This window comes from Channa argus, chromosome 3, assembly GCF_033026475.1.
Source record: "Channa argus isolate prfri chromosome 3, Channa argus male v1.0, whole genome shotgun sequence".
Lineage (NCBI taxonomy): Eukaryota > Metazoa > Chordata > Actinopteri > Anabantiformes > Channidae > Channa > Channa argus.
The window spans coordinates 19,058,031-19,074,490 of NC_090199.1; the positions used below are offsets into that span (position 1 = coordinate 19,058,031).

General features: G+C 36.1%; 3 protein-coding genes across 3 annotated transcripts; 1 reads left to right on the forward strand and 2 right to left on the reverse strand.

Annotated features, from left to right (window-relative positions):
• Positions 1-798: 798 nt before the first annotated feature.
• LOC137124031 (C-type lectin domain family 10 member A-like) lies at positions 799-4,887 on the reverse strand. The gene is made up of 6 exons (XM_067498621.1): positions 4,648-4,887; positions 4,314-4,418; positions 3,931-4,206; positions 2,298-2,443; positions 1,390-1,493; positions 799-1,104 (listed from the first exon to the last, which is right to left on the reverse strand). Exons 1-6 carry the CDS (start codon positions 4,850-4,852, stop codon positions 963-965), a joined length of 978 nt encoding a protein of 325 aa, XP_067354722.1. The 5' UTR covers positions 4,853-4,887; the 3' UTR covers positions 799-962.
• Positions 4,888-6,900: 2,013 nt separating this feature from the next.
• LOC137123210 (C-type lectin domain family 10 member A-like) lies at positions 6,901-9,595 on the forward strand. The gene is made up of 2 exons (XM_067496581.1): positions 6,901-7,068; positions 9,156-9,595. Exons 1-2 carry the CDS (start codon positions 6,933-6,935, stop codon positions 9,383-9,385), a joined length of 366 nt encoding a protein of 121 aa, XP_067352682.1. The 5' UTR covers positions 6,901-6,932; the 3' UTR covers positions 9,386-9,595.
• LOC137124141 (CD209 antigen-like protein E) lies at positions 9,595-16,460 on the reverse strand. The gene is made up of 7 exons (XM_067498833.1): positions 16,274-16,460; positions 14,836-14,916; positions 13,185-13,271; positions 12,423-12,638; positions 11,620-11,783; positions 11,426-11,532; positions 9,595-11,108 (listed from the first exon to the last, which is right to left on the reverse strand). Exons 1-7 carry the CDS (start codon positions 16,344-16,346, stop codon positions 10,952-10,954), a joined length of 885 nt encoding a protein of 294 aa, XP_067354934.1. The 5' UTR covers positions 16,347-16,460; the 3' UTR covers positions 9,595-10,951.

Genomic DNA, 16,460 nt, shown 5'->3' on the forward strand with positions numbered 1-16,460 from the left:
TTGGTTCTTTTCCCCAGCTTTGCCCTCGTTGTCCCTCATTGTTTGCACCTGTTCCACCCTCTATTTAAGTTCAGTCTTCCCTTCACTCCCCTGCCAGATCCTTTTCATTGTTAATGTGGTCTCTGCCATCGTTGGCACTGTCTTCGTCGTCGTCACCGCTGTCATTGTCATCGTCATCATTATTACCCTCACCAACCCCTCAGGCTCTGGACTCTAGGTAAAAGCTGTTAGTGTATTTCATGGACTCTTGCATTCGGGACTCTTGTATCTCCTGGACTTTTGTTTTTGGGACCCTGTGCAGCTTTCCCCTTTGGTCTGAGTTTTGGTGATGTGCCTGCTTGCTGTTTTGTTTTTCCTTGTCTTGTTAATTTAGTTTATCTGTTTGTTAGTTTCCTTAGACTTCCTCGTTGTTTTCCTGTGTAGGGATTTTTGTTTGTCTGTGCCTTATTTATCTGGTTTCCCTCTGTTTATCAGTTTTCCTTAGTTCCCCTCTGTGTACTTACCTGTTATAAGATTTGTTTATCTGAGTCTTATTTGTTTCCTGAGCCTGTTGTCCTAAGTTACCTTCTTACTATCTGTTAAGTTAATCCCCCTCATGTTCTGGTCCCTTTGGTTAGTCTGAGTTTTCTTTGTTCTGTAGCCGGTTCCTAGTATCCTCCTGTTAGGAGCGACTTCTGTAAACTATTTATTTACATCTGTCAATAAAGCCCCTCGTTATTTGCAATCGCTCTTACAGTCTCTTCACTTGGGTCCTCCCTTAACCTAAATGTGACACAAAGATAATTCAACTAATTTATTTATTGTTTTTATTTGATTTCCAGCCCACAACAAATAATTACAACAATTAATACAACAATTACTGTAAACAAGTTATTTTACCAATGAGAAACAGCACGTGTGTTATTTTTCCATCTGTGAGTTATGTGTGCAATCAGTCAAAAACATTCATTAATAATTTGATTTTACCAAATTTTCTCACAAACAAAATTTAATTGACTATTGCAGGATAAATCATTCCAGTTATTTGGAGCAGTATATTGTTTTGAAATCTGAGCACAGTTTTCATTTCCCAGCCAGTTATCTGGCTGTGGACTTGGCCAGAACCTAGAGGTGAACAAAAACATACTCAGCAAAATGTTAATCATTAGTAAAATATTAAATAATATTTTTAAGTAAATACTAACAGAGTAAAGCATATTTGTTTAATTTAGAAACTTATTTTGAAACTAATTATCAGATAGATTTCATTAAAAACCAGTTTCTCATTGTCAGTATCTTGTCAATATACAACAGAGAAAGTATCTTGTTGTTTGTCTCACTGTTCTTTCACGCTGTCCAATTTTTAAAAGTAACATAATGACAATCAGATGAAAGTGGAAAATGTCTTACGTCCTGTTGACCACTGTTCCATCTACCCATTTCCAGACTCCTTCATTCTGTTGATCAGTCAGACCAATCCAGGAGCTCTTCCCTAATGTTGAACTGAGGAAATCCTAGATTTAAAGAGACATTAACATGAATGTTAGTTATCATCAGAGATAATTGATCAGTTTGTCAAAGGATTGCTCCCTTTGTCATAAAGATCACAGGTAAAAATATTATAGTCATTGTTAATAAAGTAAAAATGCTTAATTCTTAATTCTGTGTAACTTCTTCAGATTCCAAGGTCAAGTGATGTTTGTGTTGGATCATTGTCACACTGATGACTTGCTTAGATGAACTAAGAACACAACAGAACCACTGTAAATGTTATGTGATACCTTTCATGTTCTACTCACTCAGTCATCTACTTCCTACTGTGACAAAGATGAAATATGACTGTTTAAAAAAAAAAAACTGTATTGAAAGGTCAGACTCATTTCCTGTTTCCCTGTTTTTATCCCTTTGCTCATTTGTGCAGCTTTGTTAAATTTAATAGAAACAATTTATTTCCTTTATAAACATTTCATGAAGAATGACCCTGTTTTATCATACTGCTTTAATCCTCTTCTGTCTTTGTGAAAGACCCAATGTTTAAATGCCCAATATTAATGTTTTCTACCACTTAAAAAAAATCACATGAACTGTACATTTATTTTTCTAAATCACTCGGGGAAAACATTTTTACTCCTGTGTTATATAAGTTTCTAAAAACATTATCATCGAACAATTTATATTAGTTTTTACAGGTTTTAATACTGAAATCTAAAAGGTTTTTTTTTGTGGTACTTCCCAATATCTTTAAAATAAGATTATATTTTTATAGGAGTACTGAATGACAATAGCTTCAAGATAAAGAAACCTTTTAGTCAACTCACCTGTTTCTCTTGTGTGTTTATTATCACCAGCTGTCCACCAAGACCATTACAGACCTGGTTACTTTCATTCCAGGTTTTTGTTGAGTTTGAAATGAACAAACAGCTATTGCCAAACCTTGTACAATTTCCTATACAGCGTGAAGTCTCTGTTCAACAACACAACATGAAGAAATAGTTCAACATTTTGGGAAATACGCATACTTTACTTTGAATCAGAGTGTTAGTAATAATATTAAAGTGCCATAGGAATGATATTTTTTCTGTAGGACAAATCAGTAGTTAGCCTCTTTCTAGTTCCCTTTCCAACATTCATTGGGATTCTTGCATTGACATTTGGACTATTGTAGAAAATAAGCTTTATGATAAACAGAAGTTTATGTTAGTTTGTTTATGAAGTTTATGTTTTTTCAGCAACATAAATTACACACTATGATTTTTTTTTTTTTTAACCTTTTACAATTGGTAGAAGTACAAAGCTACTGTGAGGCTATAAATCTATAGCACTGTTGCAGGATTTAAACATCCACACAACCAAAATTCCATTGTGATTTCATTTAGCGTGACCTGATTAAGCTGATCATGAGTTATAACCCAATGAGACTGTAAAGGCCTTGTTTAAGACATGTAATATACTTAGTACACATAACGTACTCATGGTTTACTCAGTTTCATTTTTCTTCTGAAAAACTGAAAATCTCTTGACTTTGTGTTAACTAAAAACCTTTGCAAGGGAGGTTTTTACAAGGGAACCCAATGCTAACTTATTTCTGGGTTTTAGGGTTGATTCTCACAGCTTTCTAAAGGACTGATACCACTGTCTGTACAGTAAATAAACACCACCACTAACAGTTAGAAACAGTTAGTTACACGGTAATGAAATATACCTTCTATCAAACTGTTTTTATTATATCTGATATAAATTAAGAAGTAAAAACATAACAAGAACAATCAAAAATGCAATGTGGGGAGTAGAGCAACCAACGAGAGGTCCGACCTCTCTGCCCTTACATCTGGCTTGTTCCTGCCCTTTCATATGAGCCACAGAAGGGTTTGTAGAGAGAGCATCTCACACATCTCAATGACCTACAGAATTGTATTTTACAGGAGTCTCACATAGTTGTATTTTTCAAACATTTTCAAATCAGCTCAGCTTAACTATACTAAAATTTCAAATCTAAACCAAATAAGGTGTTAAACCTGAAAAAAAATATTTTTCTTGAAAAACTCGTGTGTGATCATGTGAATGCGATCAAAACTCTATGTAATTGGTAAATGGTATTTTTAGAGTGTTTTTATCTAAAGTACAGTGTTTCTTCTTATTCACCATGCAAGGTGATCACCTGACCAACAGGACGACACTTGGGGTTCAGTGTCTTAAAACATAGCCTCAGTTTCACACTTTGATTTTAGGACAAATCAAATAACACAATCTAACTCTCTACAAATGTTTAAATTAGTGAACTTTAGCTTTACTGGTCCTGGTACCAGCTCTTGACTCTAGCTTCTTATTTACCAGACATACATACGTCAAAGTGCTTTGGATGTTCTCATCTAATTCTCAGCAGTAGGTGAATCCATCATTAAACACTGAACTGTTTCTTTAATCAACAACATTATTCATATCTTTACTTACCAAGCTGCTGTTTTAGTTGATCTCTCTGTTGGGTGAGGTTGCTGTTGAAGACACCCAAATTTTGTTTTTCTTCCTCCAACTGTTCTGTCCTTTGGGTCAGGTTAGTATTGAGATTTTGAATGCGACTGTAATTTTTCTGGAGTTGTTCTTGCTCCCTGCTAAGGGTGGTAAAGTTGTTTTGCATTTTGTTGTAGCTTATTTGTAGTTGGTCTCTCTCTGTGGTCAGGCTGATATTGAGGGTTTTCATTTCACAGAGAAGACTTGTGTTTTGAATCCCTGGAGTAACAAGGGCCGAACATCAAGGTTACGTGAGAAATTACTTATGTTTCCATGTTTTGCTGTTTGATTCAAGAAAGTGATTTTTAGTTATTTGAAATACTTACACATGACAATGACTGCAGCCAGGAGGAAAAGACACAGCAGCACCAGAAAAACTGCAGCAGCTTTGACTAAATTCCTCTCATGTGAATTCACACTGACAGAAACAACTGAGAATACAAACAAACACCTTTGATGTAAGTCAGTCTCAAAGTAATTAGTAACACTCCTCCACCTTAACACGCATCTAATAAAAAATTTGCCTTCTTAAAAGTGTCTTAAAAGGCTTTTTTCAAATCCAGTTATAATTACAATCATTAAAAACAAATAACATCTCAGAAAATATACAGATATACACACTACATAATGGATCTATTATAGACACAGGTAGGTAAATACTTTGCTGTTGGTCTTCAGTGGTGCTGTCATCTAATTTCGGAGGAGTGCTCCCCTCCACACAATAGTTGTCGTAAATTGTTGAAGTATCCTTGCTAGCTGAATTATCAGTGTCATCACAGACTTCTGTGTTTTTGTCTTTATTTTCACTTTTCTGAAATCTAACTTTCTTGGTGAGGTCCAGCTTGGCATAAAGATCTTCAGACATACTGTGCGATGACTTGTAATCCAGCGAAGAAGCACTATGTTCTGTGTGGACAAATCCAACAGCATTTTAGTATTTATAGACCTGTCTGTTATCAGGAAATGGGGAAGTATAGAGGTTACCTGGCTACTTAGGTATCAATAAAGGGAAGGAAAGAAAGGAAATTACTGTTTCAAGTCAGAATTAAATGACCAGCATAATGTCACATTGTCATCATCATTTTTAACTGATTATTTATGTATTTGCTCTGCTGTGGGTGTAAAAATAGCTAAAATTATATTATATAGTTTTAGGTTAGTATCTCTCACTTTTGGAACTATGTGTAGTGTAAAGGTCATTTTTCTTTTCCATGTCAGTAAATCAGAACTGTATCTAAAAGTAATATGTACAAAATACAGTAAAACAGAAACCAGATGATGTCATACATTTTTAGAAGAAAACGCTCAGCTTCTATGAGTTGAGTCTGGTGTGAATGAACAAAATGCACGTATGTGGGGCGGCTGCCGTTCAGGATGTAGAGCACATTTTCCACTATCTAAGTTTACTACTAAGTTTGGGCAAGACACTGAACTCCAAGTTGCTCCTGTGTGTATGTCTCTTACTTTTACATTGCTTTTGGATATGTATGTGCTGACTGACTAAATCTATGTGTCTTTTACATGCTTTTATACAAAATGGGAAGCACCTTTATGCAGCTACATCAAACCCACCAGTCTGACCAGATAGACTAAAATATTTCATGCCAGCTGCCTTTGGTTTCCTGTAATGTAGAAAAACACAAGCTTAGTAATATTCTCACATCTATCTCACTTTCTTACTTATCATTTCAGTTCAGAACAGTAACTAATTTCAGAAGCACACACTTGAGCCTCAGGCACCTCCAGACAAATCACTAGAGCCAAACTTTATGGACCCACCGATAAACATTTATGTCAATGTGGAGGAACCATTAGATAATGGTAACAAGTGGAAAACTGAGACAGAAAGATCAGAAAAACTGCATCAAAATGAGCACAAAGTATGCAATACTTTGGAGCTAAACAAAACTTGAGCTACAGAATCAAATGATGAACATCTGCAAACAGGTAAACAGGCTTTTACACAGGCTTTTTTCATTTACACACAGGCACACACAAATACAGGAAATATTTTATGCAAAAAAGACAAAACCAGGAACAATAATACAGAAGCTTAAAGAGTAAAACTATTAACCAGAACAGTAGTTTCCTGTCATGACTGCTTTTTGCCTGGTACTAACTTGGCACGCCAAACACTAAAGCACTACATTTAATTAAATAAGTCCTAGTATATTAAAGGGATTATGCATAAACAGTCACCACCATGAAGTGGAAAATACAGCAACTGTAGCAAAGCGGATCACACATGAAGAATGAAATCACAAATCCACATTAATCTTCACATGTCTTTATTGGTAGTATACAGCCATGCCAGTGCCCCGCCAACATGGAATAAAGTACAATACCAGCACAAAACAAAATGTCTTGATTAACTTTCAAAATAAAAAAATTACCAATTAACAAATTTTAATGACTATGTTTAAGCTGTAACCATGTTGGGGAGCAATGGACTTTAGAGTTTAATTATTTTTATTCTGTCCTTTTGGCTTATCCCGTAGGTACATGGTCCCCACAAGGTCGAATAGTAGTCTGTGTGTTGTATTGGCACCATTTTTACGCTGGATGGTCTTCCTGAATCAACCCTCCCCGATTTTTAACGGGCTTGGGACTGGCGTTGCACAGCTGGGGATGGGAATGGGCTGTTGTTTGTCATTAGTTTGCACATTAATGACCAAACATAAATATACTGATTTGTACCTTCAGACACTTGGGATGTACAGAGGAGCTCCTGCGGAGCTGCTGCAGTGATTCTGGGTCTGCTGTGTCTTCTCCTCCTTGCTGGACTCATAACTCTGTTTTTCATGTGTGAATAGTTTATCATCCTGATCTTCTGCCAACAATGTGGTGCTGATTAATATTTGTTTATTTGTTGTGTATTAAACACAGTCATCCAAGACAAATCTGAGTGGAAAAAGGATTTTACTAGACAGACAACTGAGTTACAGATGAGCTACAACAATGTGACTAAAGAAAATAATCAATTACAAATCAGTTACAACAATATGATGGAAGAACAAAATCAGATTAGAAAAAGATTTGAAGACATGACCAACAAGTTAAATGATCTTCAGAGAGATCTTTAAGGTAATTATTTATTTCATCTTTCAGAGTTGTTTACATGTAAGCACTTTAAATTGTTCTAATGGTTCAAGTTGGGCATTAAAGTCACTCACAGCTAAATCATCAGCACAAAAAGCGAACACGTTAAAACATTCAGGGGAGAAGAAAAAAGTTCAAGTAATAAAACCTATAAAATAATAGTTCCGAACATCCTTTCCTATAATGACCTTTCATATTAGGCTGTCCAAATGTCAAAACATAAATACAAAATCATTATCAAAAATCATTCAAAAAAGTGACATTTTAAAGAACAGCTGCTTTGTTTAAAAATACAAAGGATTACTTCTGTTAAACTTTCATGAACAATCACTCTACTCAGAGCAGAGAAGGAAGTGTTTGTATGGCTAGGTTGTTAAAAAGATGGGGTTTAAAAGTAGCAATACAAATAAAAATTCTCAATTCAAAATGTTACTAATGTACAAAAGCATTAGCTCCAAACATCATTAAAGTACCAAGACTAAAAATACTCCTGTAGAATTCCAGTGAATTGAACACATTAAGGTGTTTATCCCACTAATATTACAGCTGGTAACAATGGAGTTTGTTTTAAGGAGCTTTCTTACTGTTAAAATCTGTTAATTATAATTGTGCATTTGTGTATTACGTTGTGAACCGTGTTCTCAGAGAGGGATTTCTGAGTCCGTGCAGTGATGTCCAGTAGAGAATCATGTCTGTTTTTAATGCTGAGGGCCCAAAGACATGCATCCAGTTTTGACTTTGGGCCTGCGCACAGAGGTTCCTCCTGATTCTTTGAATCATTTGATGATATTATATACTGTAGATGGTAGGATCTTCAGCGTCTTTGCAATTTTACTTTGAGGAACATTTCTCTGAAATTCAATTTTTAGATGCGGTTTGTTTCTGATTGATGAACCTCTGACCATTTTCTCATTCCAGAGGCTCTGCCTCTCTGAAATTCTCATGTTGCCAGTTAACGCAATTACTCGTCAAATGCTCCTCCATTTGTTTTTTATTCCTGGCAATTACCTTTTCAGCCTCTTGTTGCCTCTCTTCCAACTTTTTTGAGATGTTTTGCTGCCATCAAATTTAAAATGAGCTAATATTTTCCATTAAATGGTAAAATGTTTCAACATCTGATATGTTGTTTTTGTTCTATTGTGAATAAAATATGGGTTGATGAGACCCATTAAAGTAATTTAAAATAATTTCAGTTCTGTGATCTGTGGTCATCTTCAATACACAATTTGTTCTGCTGCACCCTCGAGTAGTGGAGAACTGCTACAACATCCTGATGTTGACAAGCCAAGGACATCTACATACCCACCATTTCTTTTGTTGCAATTTTATCTGCTGCAATCCAGCATTTTGTCTGACGTTCTCAGTGGCGGCACTACAAGTCATGTTTACCTCAAAGCTTGTGACCAACAGTAGCTGCCCATTCGCAATTAGAATCCCAAGCCTATGGAATACCTAAAAATGTCAGGTCAGCCAGCTTCATATCTGCTGTTAAATCTCTTTTCAAAACCAATTTTTATATTAATAAAAACGTTTATTGTGACTGTGTTATTTAATCTTATTTCTTCAGTCTTCATGGTTATTGACGATTTGTTTCTTACTATGAAACTTCCTGTTCTATTGGTTGCTGTCTTTACCTGTGCAGCTTGTAAATCTGTTGAGATTTTACACTGTAACAGAAGTTTTCGAGGGGGGAACTCAAGCAGTTGTCAGACTGTGCTCTGGCACATATGTTTTGTTGCAAATAAATTCTGTCAATTAATCAAAATACCTGCTGGAGTTCTTTGTTTTACCAAATATATAGGGAAATTTAAAGCTGATTTAAACCTACAGAATGATAAGGTCTTTCTCCGTATGTGTGCACTCTCAGCGCCAGAATCCACAGACAGGCAAAGAAAATGTCAGGAAATAGTTGAGGTGCTGCAAATTATTCAAGATTTGACACTTAAAGCAATGACGTAGTATATTAAGTAAAAAAGTCTCATGGGGAGGTGGACATTAAAAAGGAAATCTGTGTTGAATTGTAATGTTACTTTTGTTATCCTGTGTATGTGTTTGTGCTGCTGACACAGCAAAAGTTTGCTGTGATGGATGGGTGAAGTTTGGCACAGCTTGCTATTGCATATCTACTGTGCAGAAGACCAGGCAGGAGAGCAGACAGGAGTACTTGAACAAAGGAGCTGACCTAGTGATCATCAACAGTATAGAGGAACAGGTGAGTAGAAATGAAAAATTACAAATCAAACTCAGATTAGCAGTCAATCTGCAAGTATTATTAATCAGAGGACTCTGCGATTATTAAACTATACAGTGTGTACGAGCTTTAGCAACACAACCTGCAATGGCAAGTTCCACTGTCTGTTTGTTAACACAACTGTCACCAGTCATTGATCTTTTTCTTATTTAAAATAGGAAACTGCCATTTATTTCAAACAAAGGTTATGGATTAGACGTGTTTGGGAATGGGTGGATCTGACCACAACATATATTTTAATAATAAAGTGAAACTATAAATTTTGGTACCATCCACAGCCTGACAACAACCTGAAAGATGGGAATGGAGAAGATTGTGCTGAGCTATAGGTTGAAAACACTGACCCTTTATTAAAATAGAATGATTTATATTGTTTAGAAAATAATTACTGGGTCTGTGAGAGATTGATATAGGTCAGATTAAGTCCTTTACTCTAAGTCACAATGCAAACATGAAACAAGCATCTGAAACTTGGGGTGAGATAACTTCATTCCCATTTATCACCATGTGGCAAAAGCCAGTTACGTTATTTGCTTTAAAGGAGTAGTAGTATTAGTCTGTAGTCACAGAAAAGTGGAAGTTTTACCACAAGATCAGATGTTTTTTGGGAAGTGAATGCCTGGGAACATGTTATTAAAAGGTTCAGTATAAATGTTGGCATATACGTAAATTAACAACACATGCTCTTTATGTTAATAGATGTAACATAATTACATTTACAATTACATTATCTTTAATATACATTTTTACTGTTGCATGTTCATCACATAGAAAGTAGACATGCTTTAGTTATGACCATGCTACAACTTTTTTGTTTGTTTGTTTTTGCAATATACATTTAATGTCTGCAAATAAAACACCACACTTTTGGGCATTTATAACTAATGCATAAACTAGGAGATGTCAGCAGCAATCCTGAGCCTGGAGCCTAGTTTGTTTATCTCTTCACTGTAATCTACTGTAGGTTCTGAATAATTCTCTAAGGTTTTGGCCTTAATTTCTAAAGTGCCTTCTGTTTATTTTTGTTGTGAGATGGCACTAAATAACTTAAATTGTTTGATCATCTTTTGCTGTGTGCCTGCCTGCTTGTGGGTCTTAGTGTTGTCTATTGTAAAACTGCACATATTGCACGGTTCAAGTTTTATCTCCCCTGTCAGTCTCTGAACATGTGACGAAAAAGTACAGAAATGTATTAAAACACAGTTTCTCTTTTGTTTTTGCTTTTTTATGTACTACATTACAATTAGTTCTTTGGCATAAGCATGTGTCAGACAATCGTGTCTTCTCACTACAGTGAAATGACATTAGTCTGTGCTGTTAATTCTAAACAGATTATTTTGTTTTTATGAATAAATTGCTGAATAGCAGTTAATAAAATATGCCCAGCCCCAAAAACATTCCCAAAGAGTATATAACAGTTTTGTGAGTCCCATGAGTTACAGAACACTTAATTTCACATTTGTACTTGATTTAAACTTATATTATTTATATTATCCTGTTATTATGTGCTGTTGACAAAAAGCACCAATCTTTCATTCAGTATGTTTGCTGAATCCGAAAATACATTATGCAATTTGCAGGCACGTATAATATTAAGCTATTGAACTGACATTATCAACTGTTACATGGATCTTTTTCACACATCCAGCGCTGTTGTTTTCCACAGTCGGCATCATTCCAGTTGGCCAGCTGAGGCCTCAAGTGATACATCTCCACACAGTCCTCTTTGTTGTCAGGGCCACCGTCATTTGGCTGACCAGACTCCCAAAATCTAAATGGCACATTAACAGTTTTGCAATTCAATCAGAGACAGTTTGAACATTCATGGTGTGTCACTAACAAGAGTTGGTCTAACATGCACATGTAATCACACTTACTTTATTTCAGTGTAACTATTTCAACAGAGCATTAATTTAACAATATGTCATATGCATGGACTTTGCACACTTTTGTTAGAGCTTCTGCTAATTGTCCAGATGACCAAGAGTGGTAATTCACACATATAATATAAAAACAAGCACTGACACAGGTCACCTGCCTAAATATCAATCTTTGTGTCTATCAGAAAGATTCAGGATTAGGTCTTACGATCTGGTCAGTGGAGATCCATCTACCCATTTGTAGGTCCCATCTGTGTCACTCAGACCAATCCAGAACAAAAGAACGCTGTCCCCATCCAGACGGTATAAGTCTCTCTGTTGAGATTGACACGAGACAGAATGAACTGTAACTCTGACTTCTTCTTCAATATAACTAACACACACAGATGTACTCTGCTGTACCTGTTCCTGCTCACTGTTGATCACCACGAGATCAGCTCCTCTACTCTGACAGTATTTTCTGCTTTCCTCCCATGTCTTACTTTCTCTGGAGAGGAAGTAACATCTGGACTTTATCTCCCTCCAGTCTGCTGGACACGTCTGAGAGGACGTGCAACCATTCAGCCCTGAAAGATCATATAAACACACAACTCAACACATATTTAGACTGAGGAATCTGGATAGGAAGCTTTAAGTACAAACCTGTCAATTCTGATGTAACAGCAAATCAAAATATTTTATAATGTGGGGGCGGTTACATGTATAAACATCCAAATCGAATTAGCACAGTTAATTTTCTAAACAGTACAAATAGTAGTAAACATAAGTTTAAATATTTAACTCAACTGCACCAACAATGTCTGTAGTAATGATCATTGTTGTGCATGAATGTGTGGGAGGAGAACTGTTCATTGTTCTCCATGTGGTGGGATGTCTGAGTAATCTTAATCTGTGTGAAATGATTTTGCCAGCTCTTAACTAGTGTGAACTTAACCTCATAATGCAGTAGTAAAGATAATGTGTTTTGGGTTTTCTCATTATGTGTCATGTACATACGTGTGATGTGACTTGATACAGTATATTTTGGGAACTAAATATAAGCTCACAAAAAGCAGATCACAGCAAAATATCAGAACTGTGACACTAAGAAGCTGCGAAAATACAAATAAAGAATTAAAGGTATTTTTCCTCATAGTGGAAAGATTAGTGAAATGAAAAAGGAAATGAAGAGCACCTAAATGTATCAAAAAAGCCTTTTTCCTCACATCTCAGCTGCATTTTGAGCCTGGCCTTCTCTTCTTCCAGCTCCTTTATCTTGCTGTTGAGTTCAGTGTTTCTTTTTTCAAGCGCGTCTCTGTCGTTAGTCAAAGCCAGTGTTCTTTCCATTAATCCATCGCATTGACCTGGCCTTGGTATTTGGTTTTGGTCACCAAAACCAGTTTTGTTGCAGTCTGTGTGACTTGATTCTCTGCTAAAGTGCACTGATAGTTATAAAATAGAAAATTATCAGAAGATATTATAATTTTTCAGATATATTTGCCAGCAAATTGTTAATGTTTTCCAGCACTGAATTATGAAATGTACAGTGCCTTGCAAATGTATTCATACTCCTTGAAAGTTTCCACATTATTTCACATTACAACCTCAAATGTAAATGTATGTTACCGGGATTTTATGTGATAGAACAACAAAAAGTGGTACATAAAGTGGTTTCTGCATTTATACTGAGATTAATTGACATACAGGTGGACTCTATTTACTGATTAGGTGACTTCTGAAGAAAATTGGTTCCACTGGATCTTAGTTATTGGTATCAGAGTTAAGGGGGCTGAATACAAATACACGCCACACTTTTCAGATATTTATTGATAATCCATTTTGAAAACCATTTATCAATTTCCTTTCACTTCACTATTAGGTGTCATTTTCTGTTGGTATCTTACATAAAATCCCAATAAAATACATTTACATTTGTGTTTGCAAAGTGATAAAATGTAGAAAAGATCAAGACAAAACACAATACTCACATGCAAGACGTAAAGAAAAATTGAGAGTGGCTTGTATGACACACAGGATGCCAAAGCTGAAGACAATCAGCTGTATGGTTCTTCTGTCTGCAAAATGAACACACAAAGACCCACAGAAATAAAAACAGTTTATAAAAAGATCAAAATATTTCTCCGATTTCAAAAATGTTGGAATTGTGTAAAAATGTAAACAAAAGATTGCAATGATCTGCAAATCTCATCAACCTATATTTTATTCACAATAGAACATAAACAATATATAAACTAAGGCATTTTACCATTTCATAAGCTCAATTTTGGATTTGATGCCAGTAATTCATCTCAAAAAAATTGGAAGAGGTGCAACAAAAGGCTGAAAAATTAATTGTAATTAAAGTAATTAAAGTAACTGCAAATCAAAAAATAAATGGAGGAATATTTGATAACAAATTAAGTAACATGACTGGTTATACTGTAAAAGGGGACTGGGTATACTGAATGTAAAGATGTGCAGAGCTTCACCAATCTGTGAAAAACTGTGCCAAAAAAATTATGAAGCAATTTCAGAAAAATGTTCTTCACCATAAAATTGTGAAGACTTTGAAGATCCCATCACGTATAGGATATAAAATCCTCAAATGATTAAGAGAACCAAGAGGAATCTCTGTGCACAAGGGACAAGGCCGAAGCTCAAAACTGAATGCATGTGATCTTTGGCCCTCAAGCAGCACTGCATTGAAAAACAGGCATGATTCTGTAGGGGACATCACTGCAAGGGCTCAGGAAAACCTCTATAAATCACTGTCTGTGAACTGAGTTCACCGTGCAGTCCACAAATTAAAGCTGTATCATGCAAAGAAGAAGCCATATGTGTACATGATCCAGAAATGCTGCTATGTTTTCTGAGCCAAAGCTGATTTGAAATGGTCTGAGGCAAAATTGAAAACTGTTCTGTGGTCGGAAGAATCCAAGTTTTAATTATTTTTGGAAACCATCGACGTTGTGTCCTGTGGACTAAAGAGAAGAGGGACCATCCAGCATGTTATCACTGGAGAGTTCAAAAGCCAGCATCTATGATGGTATGGGGCTGCATTAGTGCCTATGGCTTGGGCAGCTTACACATCTGGAAAGGCACCATCAATGCTAAAAGGTACATTTAAGAGCAAAATATGCTCCCATCCACATAAAGACTCTTTCAGGGAAGGCCTTGCATATGTCAGCAAAATAATGCTGAAACACATTCATCACAATGGCATGGCTTTGCAGGAGGAGAGTCCAGGTGCTGAACTGGCCTGCCTGCAGTGCAGACCTTTCACCAAGAGAAAACATTTGGCGCATTATACAACAAAAAATCTGGCAACAACAACCCAGGACTGTTGAGCAGCTAGAATACTGAATTTGTGGTTAATCCAATGGTTGAGATTTTATGAGCACTGTTCCCAGGAAAATAGCTTCAACCCCACATCCTCTCCAATAGACACACACCCACACAAGTGACCAAACATATCCAAGGTGATGTATAACCTAAAAATGCAGGTGAGCAACCACAGTGAAATTTATACTTTGGCCAGCCAATTAATAAAAACGTATTCACATAACCTTTTATACGGGTGTTGAAAGTTCAATGTTGTGGTGGTTGATGTTTGATTTTTAAGCTGCACACTTTGCTTACCGCCATCAACACCAAATTTTTGACTGCCGTCCTTCGCGAGAGCTGCCACCTGCTCTGGGCTGTGCTGGTCTGCCGTGTGTCCTAGTAGTTTGCCATGTTTGTACACATCGTTTGTTAATCAAGCAATCAAGTCTCAAAAAAACAACTTCCCAATTTCTAGAAGAATGTAATCCCTTAATTAATAATGAATAATAAAAGTCCTTTCAAATCATCGGTCTCAAGACTAAGTCAAATTTATTTATCTCAAATTTATATAATTGAAGTTTCAGAAAAAAAGAGTAAGAAAAACAGAGCAATGCAACACAACACACTGATAGACAGTATTTTGGGGTGGGGGGTTCCTATTTGTTCCCCCAGAGTGTTGACTCCATGGACTGTGCAAATTCACATTTACACTAGTGCTTTGCTATGTCTGCATCACTCTTCAATTTTTTTTTGCCTAACTACTAGTATTTTTTTCTGCTAGGCTTTTTATGCCACTGTGTTAAGTTTTTCACCACTGTGGTGAGTTTTTTGGTGCAGTACAAACAATGATGACTGAAAACTGAGCAGATTGTGTTGGAGTTGGAGCTAATAGATGCTGAACGGCAGTGGGGTTTTTTTGGGTTTTTTTTTTGCTGAAACTAATGCAACACAGAAGAGAGGCAAGATGTGGAAGGAAATGGTCTTTGGGAAATATGTAGCAGGAAATAATAACCAAGTGAACCGAGGTGCATGAACGACTACAGTAGTAGGTATGAGGATTTGGGCAACCTACACTCTACCTAAAGTGAGGATTTGACATGACTACGAGTCACGCTTTGCAAAAAAATTATTTTCTCACAAACATTAAATGTAAATTCTGTGTATTATCTTTAGTGTCCCTGTAATGAGTGCTGATTCTTTTTTATGTAGATATGTTTGGGCATCTCTGTAACTATTGGATCCGGTAAAGAATAGATAGGATACAGCAGAGGCAGATGAGGTATGACATAGCCTAACCATTCAGCCTGATCATCACATCTATAACTTATTAACTGAGAAAATCCTTGTGGACTCTCCGAGAAACCAGCCTCCAAACTAAACCAGGCCCCATCCCTCCTCGAGCAGGTCTTATCACCATTGCATCACAGTGTCTGATCTTATTTTCCTCACTCCTCTTAAACTTCACCCATTGAATGTAATCAGCACTGTTATTTATTTTTTGTACATTGCACAAAAAATTCAAGTGAACTTTCTGCTTTTAGAAATCAGTGTCCACTCTTATGTCAATAAGAGTGTCAACAATTGAAAAATGTCCCTTTACCGTAAATTCTGAGTTTACCAAATAATTATTCTGCTTTGGAGTGGTTACTGCAAAAAGCACCATCTCCCTTCTTCACATAAACATAATTGAAGTAAAGCTACTATACTAACCGGTATTGTTTACTGCCCTACTTAAGATGATGTGTGTTAATACCTGTTTGATTTGTATCACTGCTGCATTTCTGTCCATGCCTTGGTTGCTCATTAACATAGTTTGTCATCTTCATTTGCTGGATCTTGCTGGCAGCCTTAAGGGTTGGTGAGAGATGAAGTCTTTCCTTGAAACATACTCTGAAGAACAAACTGTGTTCTTTCTGGTCCCTGTCTACTTTAGGACTGAC

What these genes read in the sequence shown, in the direction of transcription:
- LOC137124031 (XM_067498621.1), bottom strand. Translation starts at nt 4,852, where the DNA reads ATGTCTGAAGATCTTTATGCCAAGCTGGACCTCACCAAGAAAGTTAGA. An exon ending in CACTGAAGACCAACAGCAAA is followed by an intron (nt 4,419 to 4,647) that starts GTATTTACCTAC and finishes TTGTATTCTCAG; the next exon opens with TTGTTTCTGTCAGTGTGAAT. An exon ending in TAAACACACAAGAGAAACAG is followed by an intron (nt 1,494 to 2,297) that starts GTGAGTTGACTA and finishes CTTTAAATCTAG; the next exon opens with GATTTCCTCAGTTCAACATT.
- LOC137123210 (XM_067496581.1), top strand. Translation starts at nt 6,933, where the DNA reads ATGAGCTACAACAATGTGACTAAAGAAAATAATCAATTACAAATCAGT. An exon ending in TGATCTTCAGAGAGATCTTT is followed by an intron (nt 7,069 to 9,155) that starts AAGGTAATTATT and finishes CTGCTGACACAG; the next exon opens with CAAAAGTTTGCTGTGATGGA.
- LOC137124141 (XM_067498833.1), bottom strand. Translation starts at nt 16,346, where the DNA reads ATGAAGATGACAAACTATGTTAATGAGCAACCAAGGCATGGACAGAAA. An exon ending in CAGTGATACAAATCAAACAG is followed by an intron (nt 14,917 to 16,273) that starts GTATTAACACAC and finishes GCAAACTACTAG; the next exon opens with GACACACGGCAGACCAGCAC. An exon ending in TCAACAGTGAGCAGGAACAG is followed by an intron (nt 11,533 to 11,619) that starts GTACAGCAGAGT and finishes CAATCTCAACAG; the next exon opens with AGAGACTTATACCGTCTGGA.